The following is a 12,519-nucleotide window of genomic DNA, read 5'->3' on the forward strand; positions in this document are numbered from 1 at the left end:
AATCTTTGTAATCTCCTCAGATGACAATGTAGATGCCTGACAAACGTTGTTGTTGTTGTTGTGATCATAAACTGTATGGATGTGATTACACGCAATACACAGAGCTTTTCCCTCACCATTGTAACGCGCTGCTTTTGCAAGTTTCCGTGAAAATGTTTCAGCTTTTATTTTCCTTTTTCGTCCTGAAGAAGATATCACAGGTTCATCAAGTTCGTCGAAATTATCCATCCTCGATCACTTTTAGTCAGCTTTGATGAAACTCCTCTCAGCTAGCACGTCTTTTCAAAGTGAAAGTAGCCTTGTCACCTGACCTGAATACAGCGCGCTGATTCGCTAAAATTGACTTATTGGCTTCTCTTCAAAAACAGCAAGGGTGCTTGTCGGCTTCTGCAGTAAAACGTGAACTCGCGATGCCTTGAAAGTGGACAAAACCGGCTTTTTTGACAAAACGTGTTTAGGGTTCAGATCGCGCTATATGTGGAGAATAATGCACGGCAATCAGCTCTTTTTTTTTTTTTAAAGTGGCATTTATCGGTTTTTGCAAATGAACTTTTCATATTCTTTGTTGTTCTTTTCAAACAGTATTACTTTGATTGCAGAATTGGAGTGTTGCTCAATAACATTGTCTAGATGAGTGAAGATTTCAAGCACAACTGTTTGAATACTCGCAGCTTCATTCTCTTTGTCCTGGCTTACGCTGAGGCCTCGTCACTGCTGCCGATCAATGTTACAGCCTGTGGGTTGCTGAGTAATCAGCAGCTGTTGTTTACAGTAAACATGAAAAGAAAGATCACATAGTCATAGAGGGCTAATTTCTAAGGGAACTAATTGGGCGATTATAAACTGGATGTTGACAATTGAGTTTATGAAAGATTTTTAAGGTGGCAGAGATGAAAGACAAACAGGGTGTAGAATCGCCTGTAGTTAGCAAGCATTAAGTGCACATAAATTGATGAATGCCATAGATATTAATTTGCTTTTATGAACATAACCTATGCTTTCCCATGGGTCCTGTATGGGCCTCATTGTTGATTTATGGTTGTGAGAATGTGCTATATGTAAATATGTCAAGGCCACTGCAGTTCAGTTCAAAGGTCAACCTGACCCTCACACCTGGCAAGATTTGCTATCACAAACAGAGATATGGGAATGAGAAAGAAGACATCACAGGTCAAAGGTCATTTCCCTGTAAGTATGCGGCTTTAATGTTACTGTAATGTAATGTTTCATGTAGTCCTTCACATACTCTTTTTGATGATGTGAAACTTTTGACATATGTTGAAGAACAAAATATGTTTGATTTGGACCCCTCTCTCTCTTACACACACACACACACACACACACACACTATAGAATATAGATATAACACTAATGAGCTATCTGTACTGTAATTTTCAGTCTTTATCTTTTCAGCCTAGCCTGGTCTCCAAAGGCTTAAGGAACTGAGAATACTTAAGCTCTTCTCATTTGCTATGAGATAAATGAACATCGAGACCGTTGCAGACTGGGTCCAAGATCCTCAGAAGGATGAAAAACAGATGTTGAGAGAGAATCTATAATGAGAGCTAATAAACTTATGCAGACATTTTACAGCTCTTTCTATCACTTCAGATCCTTTCCACCAGATTGCTTACTCTTTACATTTTTACTTCTATCCTGAAATAACAGTACCTTGCTTATCTTACTGGTCTTAACTGGTTTAAGCTGGTCTAGTTGGTTTCCGAGTGCACAAAACCCTGTAAAACCAGGCCGATGAAAGCTTGTATTTATTTATTAACTACTCTGTATTCTTCTAAATTAAAGTTTTAGGAAAGCAATTCTGAAAGAAAGAAAAAAAGTCAAAGATTGAGATAATTAGAACTGCCTTATTAGTTTTCTGTTTATTATTACACATTTCACAATGGCTCCAGACAATGTCAGACATTCTCAAGGCTTTTAAACTGCACATAAAGCATCACACTAACAATATTTTAACCTGTTGTCTTTAAATACAAACAGTTTGGTCAACACTTGTGTGATAACTACATTATGACAAAAGATACAAAGTTATGTATAATAGGCCTACCACTTAGCAAGCTTGCACACATATGGCACATAACATAACATTTGGCACAATACCGTGGACTGTTTAGGCAATTTTCTTTGTTTCACAAAGCTTCTATTGTAATGACAGAGCCCTCATAGTTCAGTCAATGCCAATATAAAGCTGCCATGATTCAGTGCTGTGGTTTTACAAATAATAGATGAGTAACACCAGTTTTAACTGGCTTTAAATGGATCTATAAGGCGTTCTGGTACTTATATATCTGCGGTTTTTGTCAAGATTAAATATTCCATATTCTTTGCTATTTAAATAGATATATTGATGCATTCTTAAATTAGATTTACTTTACTACCACAGAAGTATTTGTATAGCAAACTTTTCTTTGGACTGCACCATACATAAAAATAACAGGTCACCATAAATAATAGCACGGACACATTCAGACAATAACATCATAATTTCTTGGTGTCTTGGTTTTTAAATAGCTCAAGGAGAAGTGCCCTGTAATCAGTTATAGTCTCTGTCACAGTGCATACTTTGAAGTTTCTTTTGCAACCAGAGATGAAGAGTTCAGTTTTCTTATTGTCTCCCCTCAGGTTTAAATCTGTCAAGCGGCAAATGCTCAGTGAGTGCATGGTCACTTTTTGGTCCCTTTGAGTTGACTTGAGTGCGAATGACGATCGTGATGTTTACGAGGGAAAGACGCACAAAACAGGAGCAGGAAGGACACAACAACAAGAACATATTGTAGCTATTAGACACCTACAAGACAGAAAGCTGGAGTCTACTACATAAGACGGACACTTCACGTTGGGACTGAGTGCTTCTAAAGGTCGTAGTTCACACAAATACTATGTTTCATTGGACAAAATAAGTCAAAGCTAGGTTCCAGAGGATTATGGGAAGATGCACATGTTTTTAGTATGACAGTTTTACCTCGCTTTCTTTGTCTCTTTAGGTTTCTTTCTGACTCACTTCTCACTTCCTGCTTTTACTCCCTTTTTTTTTGTCCTATTTTTCCAGTCCACCCTTCTTATTTATTCCATGAGTATTTTGTTATCGACAGCCGCAGCCCTCCACCACCATGTCTTGATAGTTTTTCAACACCACACGTTCCTCCTGGTCCAGGTAGAGGAGAGCGATGGGGCTAAGGGCCGTTGGGACACAGCAGGCCCGCGGCACGGCCCCATTTACGGAGTTGACCAGCGTCTGCACCATAGCATGGCTAGATGAATTCATATGGTCAGCCAGTGGGAAGCGGCACTCTCCGAGGCAAAAGAAAGCATCGTAACCAGACGGGGCCACGATCCATTTATTCCAGCCTACATCTTTGAAGTCCACGTACAGTGGGTGTCGACGGCAGCGAGCGCGGGAGAGCCGTTTGAGCTTGGCAGCCCTCCCACCTTGTCGTTTCACTCGCCTTTCATTCCATCCCACCCGCCAACTTGTGTCAGAGCCCTGACCCCTATCACCCTTAAACCTGCCCCCGGTCCATCTGCCTCTGCCTTGTCTGCCAGCAGGGAGCTGCTTTTTGAGGGGCACAAAGGGCTTGCTGCGCCCATCGTGACTGTAAGTCACTAGTAAGGGCCTCTGCCTCGCCCAGTTGTGCACATCCTGCCCGGTGAACCTGCGCACCCGCAGATGTCTCTCTTTGGAGAGACTGCTGTTATTATCAGCAATAACGTCCAGAATAAAAGACAGGCTCCCTGACTTCTCGGATAGATTCTGAAACACTTCTCCATCCAGGGGAAAGGTTTCCCAGAGTTCTGTGGTCTTTCTATCTCTAGTCAGCCGACGTGAATGGAGCAGTGTGGGCTTTGATACAGGGTCACTGTTTGAAAGATAAAGGCTGACCACGTGAGAGTCTTCCTTTGATCCTTCATGCAGGAAACGCAGCTCTGCCGACACCACACTCTCTTCTGAAGGAATGGAGGACAGATTGAAGCCAATGTGAATGCTGTCCACTGTCGCTTTCTGCTCTTGTGGAACACTCAGGACTGTAGAATCTAGATGAGAAAAAAGAGAGACAAAGTTCTTAAGCTGTAAAATACTTTCCTTCCATCATGTTCAAACACTTGCTCTCTGGGTAATGGCATAATTGTCCAACTAAATAATAATTGCACATCATTTGCTAGGAGCACTTATGAAAATAAGCCTTGTCCTTCTTAACTTGTTCCAAGGTGTCTACGCTTACGCCAAGACTCGAGTGAAAAATATCAGAACATTGAATCCATGGGTAGGTTTTTCAGTGGGCATGCTGGCACCTAAGGCAGGTTAATTGACTTCCACATGTCTCTGTGCTGTATTTACGCTAAATTTAGCCTTTTATGACTGCCAAGGGAATCTGTATTCCTATGACCTAGTGCAATAGCTGCTCATACCTGTGTGGTGAAAGCATCGGACTGTGTTGGCTCCTTGCACATGCTGGGAGGGGTAGTTAAACTCTGGGTCTTCAATGAGATGGTACTGTTGAGTATGAAATCGATACAGGTCTAGAAGATATTGGGGCACCCGTGCCTCTGTACTGGGGTTGGGGTGGGACTGTAGGCCCAGGCGGGTCAGTAGGAGGTTTTGAATGGTATGGGCCAAACTAGGCTCCAGAAGACTACCAAAGTTTCCATGTGTCTGACTGGGACCCTCCTGTTGACCTGATGAGACTTGAGGTAGCAGCAGGATCATCAGAACCAGTAGGCTAGCAGGGAACATGTTGGACCTGCGGAGAGAAAGGTAAAAAGAGGAACCATTTTGAGACTTCTCAAGATATTTAAAAAAATAGGTTTTTCATTTCTATTTTGGACCCCATTGACTTTCATTGTATGGAGAAAAATGTCATACGGGTTTGGAATGGCACAATGACAGACATTTTATTTTTGGGTGAACTATCCCATTAATTGATGGCGTTTATTCCAGTCAGTGAATGAATAAATACCTGACTCATAAGAAATAATGGTCAAAAATGTATTTCTTGTCTCAGTATGTGTTGCAATTGACCATACTTTTAGCTTTAGCCCTTTAACCATGTGTCATTGTTTTACCTTATATGTCGGTTGGTTTAGCGCTAATAGTCTGGTTTGTTGCATAGAGTGGCAAGGAACTATTGCTCTGTGTGGGTGCTTGAGCACCTGCCCCTTTTTACCCTTGATGTTCCATGATGCTCCATGGCACTCCATGATATTCACATCGCCTCATTTTGGATACGAATAAAACGTCAGGTCATGCATAGACTATCCTGTCTCTTTGAATTTAAATCTAGATTTATATACACTGGCCCATGAAACCTCTGTGAACACACCTGCCCAAATAAAGTGCAGGGGATGAATTTACATTTTATTAAAATTAAATATTCATTAAATATTAAAAATGCAGCTAATGTAGTTCTACACACAGCAATATAAACGAAGGTGCATGTTCTCTTTCATTCTTGCTGTTCGATTGAGAAAAGTTTAATGGCCGTTGAGGGGTCTTGTCTTTTTTATGTTATCTGACTAAAACTATTCATACTTTGAACTATTATTATTACAGTATTTATTTTAAAAAGCAGAATGCCTTAAAATAATTATCACAGCACTGGTAAAACAGGCTTATACTGATTTTCTCATCCTCCGAATTATACTTATCAATCCTGATTTTATTATCATTATCATTCAAAAAATGTATAAATTCAGAACAAGATTAGAATAGAATTCTATTTTAAATATGACAGAAATGTTTTTTTTTTCTACAACAGCAACAGTAATGTTTACAACAGCAAAACCACCATACCATGTAAACTCAATAATAATAATAATAATATCAATAATACAATTCAGTTTATAATTCCAGAGTTATTAAGAGGTTCAAAGAAAAAAATATTTAACTTTAAACTTAAAATGGTGTTTTCTGATGTGTTTTTTCAAAACTGCGTCACGGCATTTGCTGCTGTATCAGTACAGAAGCATCTGTATCGATTCGCGTATCAGCAAGGAATGTGTCACAGTATATTGCTGTATTGATATTTTGAGCATAGCCCTATTTAAATCTTTGTTCCATGTGCCCCTTTAATACTTTGAGCACCTGCCCTCAAAGGCTTCCTCAAAGAGGAAGCAGTCAGAAATTGTACAACTTGGATTTTAAAAGTTTAATATAACATGTATAGCCTGAATTTGGGCCCGTCAACATCATTACTATGCAAGCGGAATTCTACCTGAAAAATTACCTAAAAGGACAGATTGGCACTCAACAATTAGACCCTCCAGCACTTAGATCTCCTTCCTTTCAGCAACAGCTAATTGTTGCAAGCTGTCATCCATTAGTGACAAAATCTTCTCAAAGCTTACATTATTGAACTATCCTTCACATCGGTCTCATCTCTAAGCCAACATAAGCCTTCAAAGGGTCCTTTACAAATATGTACTTTGGTGGAGTTTGTGAGAGGTGTCGAAGGGATAATTTGAGGTCTATGGAGCATCCACTGTATGCTTGAACTTATTGTCTTCCTTAATAACTGTCAACACACAGTCTGTTCCACTGAGAGATGAGTAAATGATTTCTGTGGTTTCAAGAGCTTATGTGGCCTATATAGAGCTTATCTCGTATTTAGCCTAGAATATGCATCTACAAGGTGCTGGGCGGTCTCACACAGGCCAGGAACACTTACATCTGAGTCAAACTAATGGTCTTTTGATGTAAAATCTGCTCAAGTCAGGACTTGCTGAGCAGTGTCTCCTCTGGGAGTCTTGGATTACCCTCGACTGCAGGTGTTAAACGCACTGGAAAAGAAGATGTATACCGTTCTCCCGCTGTCCTCTACGTCTCCTCCATCTCGCTCACACTCATTCACCAAACTCCAGCTGAATCTTCAGAGGACACACAGGATAAGACAGTCCCTCACGCCCACAGCATCCGGCAGTAAAGTAGATTAAGTGGCTTTTACCCATCTACTCGATTGTTCCGCCCAGTGGGACATCACAGAGGTGTAGCTTCCAGACGGAGCTGTTCTCCTGAATGCCGCCTCCCTACTAATCCTTCATTAGACTCCTTCGCTTCTGTCTTCCCCGCAGTCCCTCCCCACCATCGGCGTGCATTTGGGCCGCATATGTGCTACGGTTTCTGTTGTGATTGGATTCGACACTTAATCACTTCCTCTACGGGGAGAGTGGTAATCAGACAGAGGGGGCGGAAAGAGGCGTTTATTAGACCCCAAAACAGACGGCGAGAGGTGACCCTGGCAGAGGAAAGGTCGGCCAGACTCGTGCCATTACCAGAGCGACGTGACCTGTCGACCTCAGAGTGGAGGGCAGGGTTTCTTTTCATCCACTTATCGCTTTCAGCTTGCTTTCCACTCTTTTTTTCCTATTTTTATTCTTCTTATCAGTTCTCTTCCTGTAAAGCATGACTTCCAGAATTGATATATTGTTACACAGTTCTAGGAAAAGCCAGTTCTCTTTCTCTCCTGTTTCTCCCGTTCAGATTTACCCAGAAGTCAACAGTGTCGGGCCGTAGGGGTCATGGTGCCTCTGCTTGTTGCTGATTTATCCTCCACCGCTGTCTTCATGTTTCACATTTCACTCCGTACCCTAATCCCTCCGCTCTCCTTTCCTGTTGTTCTTCCTTTCGTTCATTCCCTAGACTGCTTCTCCCCAGCACGCTCCCCCCTCCCCATTTTGTCATTTTGTTCTTGAAGGAACAGTCTTAAACATGAATTGCTCTACGTTTTCAGATGCAAAAAAGGTACCAGCACTTACACCCCCCAAATCCTGAGTGCCCAAGGCATGTGAGAAGTCACAAATGGTAGAGCGGTGCCTCTGATTAGAATAATATTGTAGGTAGGCTGCAGGGAGGTTTTATCGGAGTATATTAGCACAAAACTGTAATTTATCCTAGCTGGACCGATTAGGAGATAATGACAGCAGCCCAGACCTCAGATTGTAACATTACATTCCCCCCCCATAACATTCAGTGGAACAATCCTCTGTGACCGTACACACGCATACACGCACCCCACTGTTACAGATTGAAAAACACACTCCAGAACTCCAGAAGTGTTATAGAAACATACACACACTTTCTATGCAGCTTGCCAAGGTTCAACTAAGAACAGACTAAAGTGGTCTCCAAGGATGTGTAGAGTAGACCAGACAAGACATTTCCTCCCAGAATCCTCCCCTAACCCTCACATAACATTTGACTGTTATCAATTTGACCGATTTGGCAGTCCTGAAACCCTCAGACAGTGTTGTATTATTATCTGGCACATGCTGAAGAATCTAAATGTATGATCTATTTTAGTTAACGCAACATTGTAACATTCGAAAAACGTATTTTTGTAAGCTCTGAAAAGACACATCACATATCATAACTTCCTTTTTCTGCCAGATTGTGATTTTATGATTTATCCAGTCAGCAAAGGTCTTGCCTGTTTGTTTGCTGTACATTTTATCCCCCAAGCTAGAGACCTGCGCGGGATGGATTTTTCAGTCCTGCTCCTCCAGGATTCTGTCCCGCACCTGCCTGCTCCCAGAGAAATATATGTTATCTTGTCCCGCCTCCACCCACAACATTCATGTTTAGTCCCGATCCCTCCCACAAAAGCCCACATAAAAGTAGCCTATAGATTTTTTTCTATGCATCCATGAAATTAACATGGAATAGTACGTTCTGTGTTGCCTAGCCACAACATCCCAGCCTAAATGCTCCCGATGAAATATTTGTTATTAAAGCATTCACAAACCACTGTTATTTTCAACAGAAAAGCAAGGCTGCTGCGTGCATGGCATCTCGGTTCATCGCGATCTCACAAAGCTCTGTTATACTACAATTTCTGCAACAGATGAATAACAATGTATTTGTTTTTTGATATTTTATGTTAAGGTATTTCTATTTTGTGGGAGTCCCGTAAATCATTTTATTCTCCTGCATCCCGCACACACACAAGTCTCTACCCACCCGAACCCACGGGAGTGCAGGTCTCTACTCCAAGCCAAAAGCATATATTCAGCTATCTGCCAGTCATGGACAGCAAGAATCTAGTCTCCACAGTCATTTCTTCTTTATGCTCCAGCAAGGCAATCTTGGCTGTCTGTAAGTCTTTTACAGAACATTGACTGCTTTTTCCTTTGGTGGAATCACTGACCTGCCTGTTTCACGTGTTCTGAGGATGCATCTCCACTATGAATCTGTCATTGGGTTTGGTGAGTAATACGTGTGAATTTTTAGCATGGAGCAGCAATGGGTAGCTGTTTGACATTTGAGTGAGTTTAATCAGATTTGAGTCATACACTGCAGAAAATAATTTTCGTAATCAGTATTGTACATATTGTCTTGTTTTCCATTGTCTAAACATCCTTAAACAAGATCATTTGACCTGTGAAGCGAAATTGTGTAAGGTAAAACTTGTTTAAAGCAAATAAGCAAAATAAGTTTAATGATTTTGTGCTTTTGTATTATACAAAGGGGTGAGAAAATAAACTTAATTCAGGATTTATTTTCAAATTTTCTTACACAACTTTGCTTCTCAAAGTCAACTGATCTTGATTAAATCAAGTTTAGATATTGCGCTAGGAAATAAGACAAGCACTTGTCTTGTCAAATTCATAGTTTTGCCCATGACCCAGGATATAACTGATGTTGCAAGCATCAATGTATTCTGCTGCGGAGGTTGATACTCACGTCCAGGTGAAGTGGGAGGTGTGCAGAGTCCATGGTTTGTCCTTGAGCTCCAGCGTTACAGACCCTCTCCTCTCATTTGCTCCTGAGGATGGAGTGGATGCCGTCTGCCTCTCCTGGGTTAGTGAATGTACCACTGGAATAACATCAGCTTGTTCTCAAGCACTCATCCTGTTGTGAGTGTCGGACAAGTGTGCTCTTAAAAACATCCACCAGCTTCCCTGTGGCTGACCGGACACCGCTGTTATGCCGGGACCAGGACGCAAAATAGCAGCTGAGAAGCAGACCAGGAGAATGAAATGGAAGAGAGATGAAGAATTGGAAGTTTGTGCCAGCTAAATTCCCTCCTGTCCCTCTGGCTTTGTAGCTGACTTTCTCCCTTCCTCTCTCAATCTGTCTGTACTTCTCTTTTGTGCTCTCCTCCCCTTTTTCCTCCCTCGCTCTCGCTCGCTCTCTCTCTCTTACCAGCTGGTAAACTCAGTTAAACTCTAATTGACTTTCCTGTCCATTCGGATCCTCCCTGATAGTGATGTCACCGATGCCCCCTCCCTCCACCCACCCTCTCCAATCGTACAACACACACACGCAAACAAAGATAAGGTCAGGGCTGCTTTGGATACACAGTACAGGTCAGATTGCCATTTGCAACTTTTCATTTGGGTCTAAATGTTTCTTTTGCAGGAAACAGGAAAAAACGTGAAAGATAAAGTTGAGCACACAATGGGCGGCGGCACAGCCAGTTGATCTGACATTATCCGAGCGAGTGTTTATTCTGGAGGGAGTCATGAAGGTGAAACAGAACTAATGATGATACAAGATTAATTTACTGTCATTGGTGCAAATGAACAGCCAGAGGGTGCCAGGAAAACACATCTATCACCAGCAAGAGAGCGAGAGAGAGAGAGAGAGGGGCATGAAGATAATGAGCACAAAAGGAACGCAAAAAGCAAGAGAGACGAGAGAGGGAGCAAGGTGTGCTCGTCCTTCCGGTGGAGTGGACTGCATTGGTATGCATCTGGCAGGGCAATGAGAAAATGTCTGTAACCTCACAAGCATCGTCTGACAGATTGGATTGCATCTGTTGAATCAGTTGAAACACCCCCTTCTCAACACAGACACACACACACAAATACAGAGAGACCGGTTCGCCCATGCAAGGACACTGCTTTCCAGAATCTTCTGTAGCATAGGACTTTACGATACAGATTTTACATACTCAATATGCCAGACTAAAAATCAGACATTGAAATATAGAATATAGCGTTAGAAATCTAGAGCTAGAAAGTGACAAAGATTAGAATTTTAGATTCAACTTTAAAAAATTTCAGATTTTTTGTGGAGTTTCCAGTTTTAGAATTTCATCTGAAAACTTGAATCTGAATATTTTCAGGTATTATCATGTCTAAAATTATAATACACATTGTTGTAATTTGTTGTAGCTCTTTAAAGTGCACAGGCACAACAGTCTTCAAAAATATTAACATGGCAGTCGAAATTGGAAATTGTTTCATGCTTATCTGCTTCCAGTGATTCACTGCACAAAACGTTGTAGGCACCACAAACTATATTCACTGCGTGTTAAAAACCACATTTAGCATTTACTTTGTCTTTTATTTTGTGTAGTTTTCTTCATGGTTTTCTGGATAATGGTATGTCACGCAACCTGTCCTAACCTAATCCGACTAGTTCCAACTACCTGACAAAATGTCATAAAGTTTGATTTGATGCACAGTCTAGATATGGGAAGAGTTTTCTCCAAGAGTTGTTCCTGAATGCGTTGTTTTCGCCCTGTCAGAACAGACATGCGGCCCATTTTTGGTCAATGAGTTAGTTGCTGGAAAGAACTGTTGGGTGAGTGAGGGAGTTTGTCTAGAAATAAAAAGGAAGGAAAAAGAGCGAGACTACTGTTGGATGATAAAAACGAGGATCTTCCTGTAAACTTGCTCTTGGTTGATGTTCATAGTCACTATTGGAAACGGTTCGGAGAGAGACATATCATCGTCCTCACATTTCCTCCTCAGAGTTGGGAGAGTCTTCTGCATTCCGATTAATTCATTTATTTATTGGCCACGATGTCCTTGTGCAGATCTTTGAGAATTCATTCACGAACTATTCCTCTCTGTTGTGGCGTGCCGTTTCTGGCTTGCGGCCGGCAGGAAAATTACATAAAACCGAATGCAACCCTCAAATGTCACTGGGAATATTTCTTCTTAATCCCTCGGGATGCTCTGTTGTTTGACTGTCACCATCTGCTCGCTCAATAAACTTTATATATATTTGTTTGCACGTATTTTCAGTTCTAGCATGAACTGGCACAATTTTCGCATTCCATAAATGACTCATTATAGCCATATAGGGAAACCAGATGAGATTAACTGTTAAACTAATCAAAAATGTGTCACCCACCCCAACTATGGCCATGATATTATTTCATATTTCCTTCTCTTCTCATCTTACCTTCCTCTTTTTCCCCTCTATCTCGTTTTGTTTTGCAGTTCAGCTCTGTCCATACTCACCCACCAGAGGCAGGAGGAGTTCCCGTCCACTTTAACCTCTGATGTGTGAGGAAAGGAAATGTGGCCCCACTGGTAAGGACATACTAAGAGGCGTTAATGCTTTGCATTGATGTAAACTGGCATCATTTTAAATTCAAGTTAATTTTTTCAGGGACTAAATGTGATATTCAAGGTTCATTTATTTGTCACATACATATTACTTACATTTGATGTAGTGCAGTGAAATGCTTTTCCTTGGTGCCTCGTTTTGCAGTAATACTGTGTTATGTACAGTATTACTACCCAATTTTTTTTTTATAAAAATGCCAGCCTATA

The 12,519-nt window shown here is 41.3% G+C and overlaps 1 protein-coding gene across 1 annotated transcript; it reads right to left on the reverse strand.

Annotated features, from left to right (window-relative positions):
• Positions 1 to 1,866: 1,866 nt before the first annotated feature.
• On the reverse strand, positions 1,867 to 10,083 carry LOC107725066 (bone morphogenetic protein 2-like). The gene is made up of 3 exons (XM_016534209.1): positions 9,692 to 10,083; positions 4,426 to 4,757; positions 1,867 to 4,050 (listed from the first exon to the last, which is right to left on the reverse strand). The coding sequence occupies exons 2-3, from the start codon at positions 4,748 to 4,750 to the stop codon at positions 3,101 to 3,103; spliced, it is 1,275 nt and encodes a 424-aa protein (XP_016389695.1). The 5' UTR covers positions 4,751 to 4,757; positions 9,692 to 10,083; the 3' UTR covers positions 1,867 to 3,100.
• Between the last annotated feature and the right edge of the window lie 2,436 nt (positions 10,084 to 12,519).

The sequence above is a fragment of the Sinocyclocheilus rhinocerous genome, unplaced genomic scaffold, assembly GCF_001515625.1.
Source record: "Sinocyclocheilus rhinocerous isolate Xijiao unplaced genomic scaffold, SAMN03320098_v1.1 scaffold336, whole genome shotgun sequence".
Taxonomy (NCBI): domain Eukaryota; kingdom Metazoa; phylum Chordata; class Actinopteri; order Cypriniformes; family Cyprinidae; genus Sinocyclocheilus; species Sinocyclocheilus rhinocerous.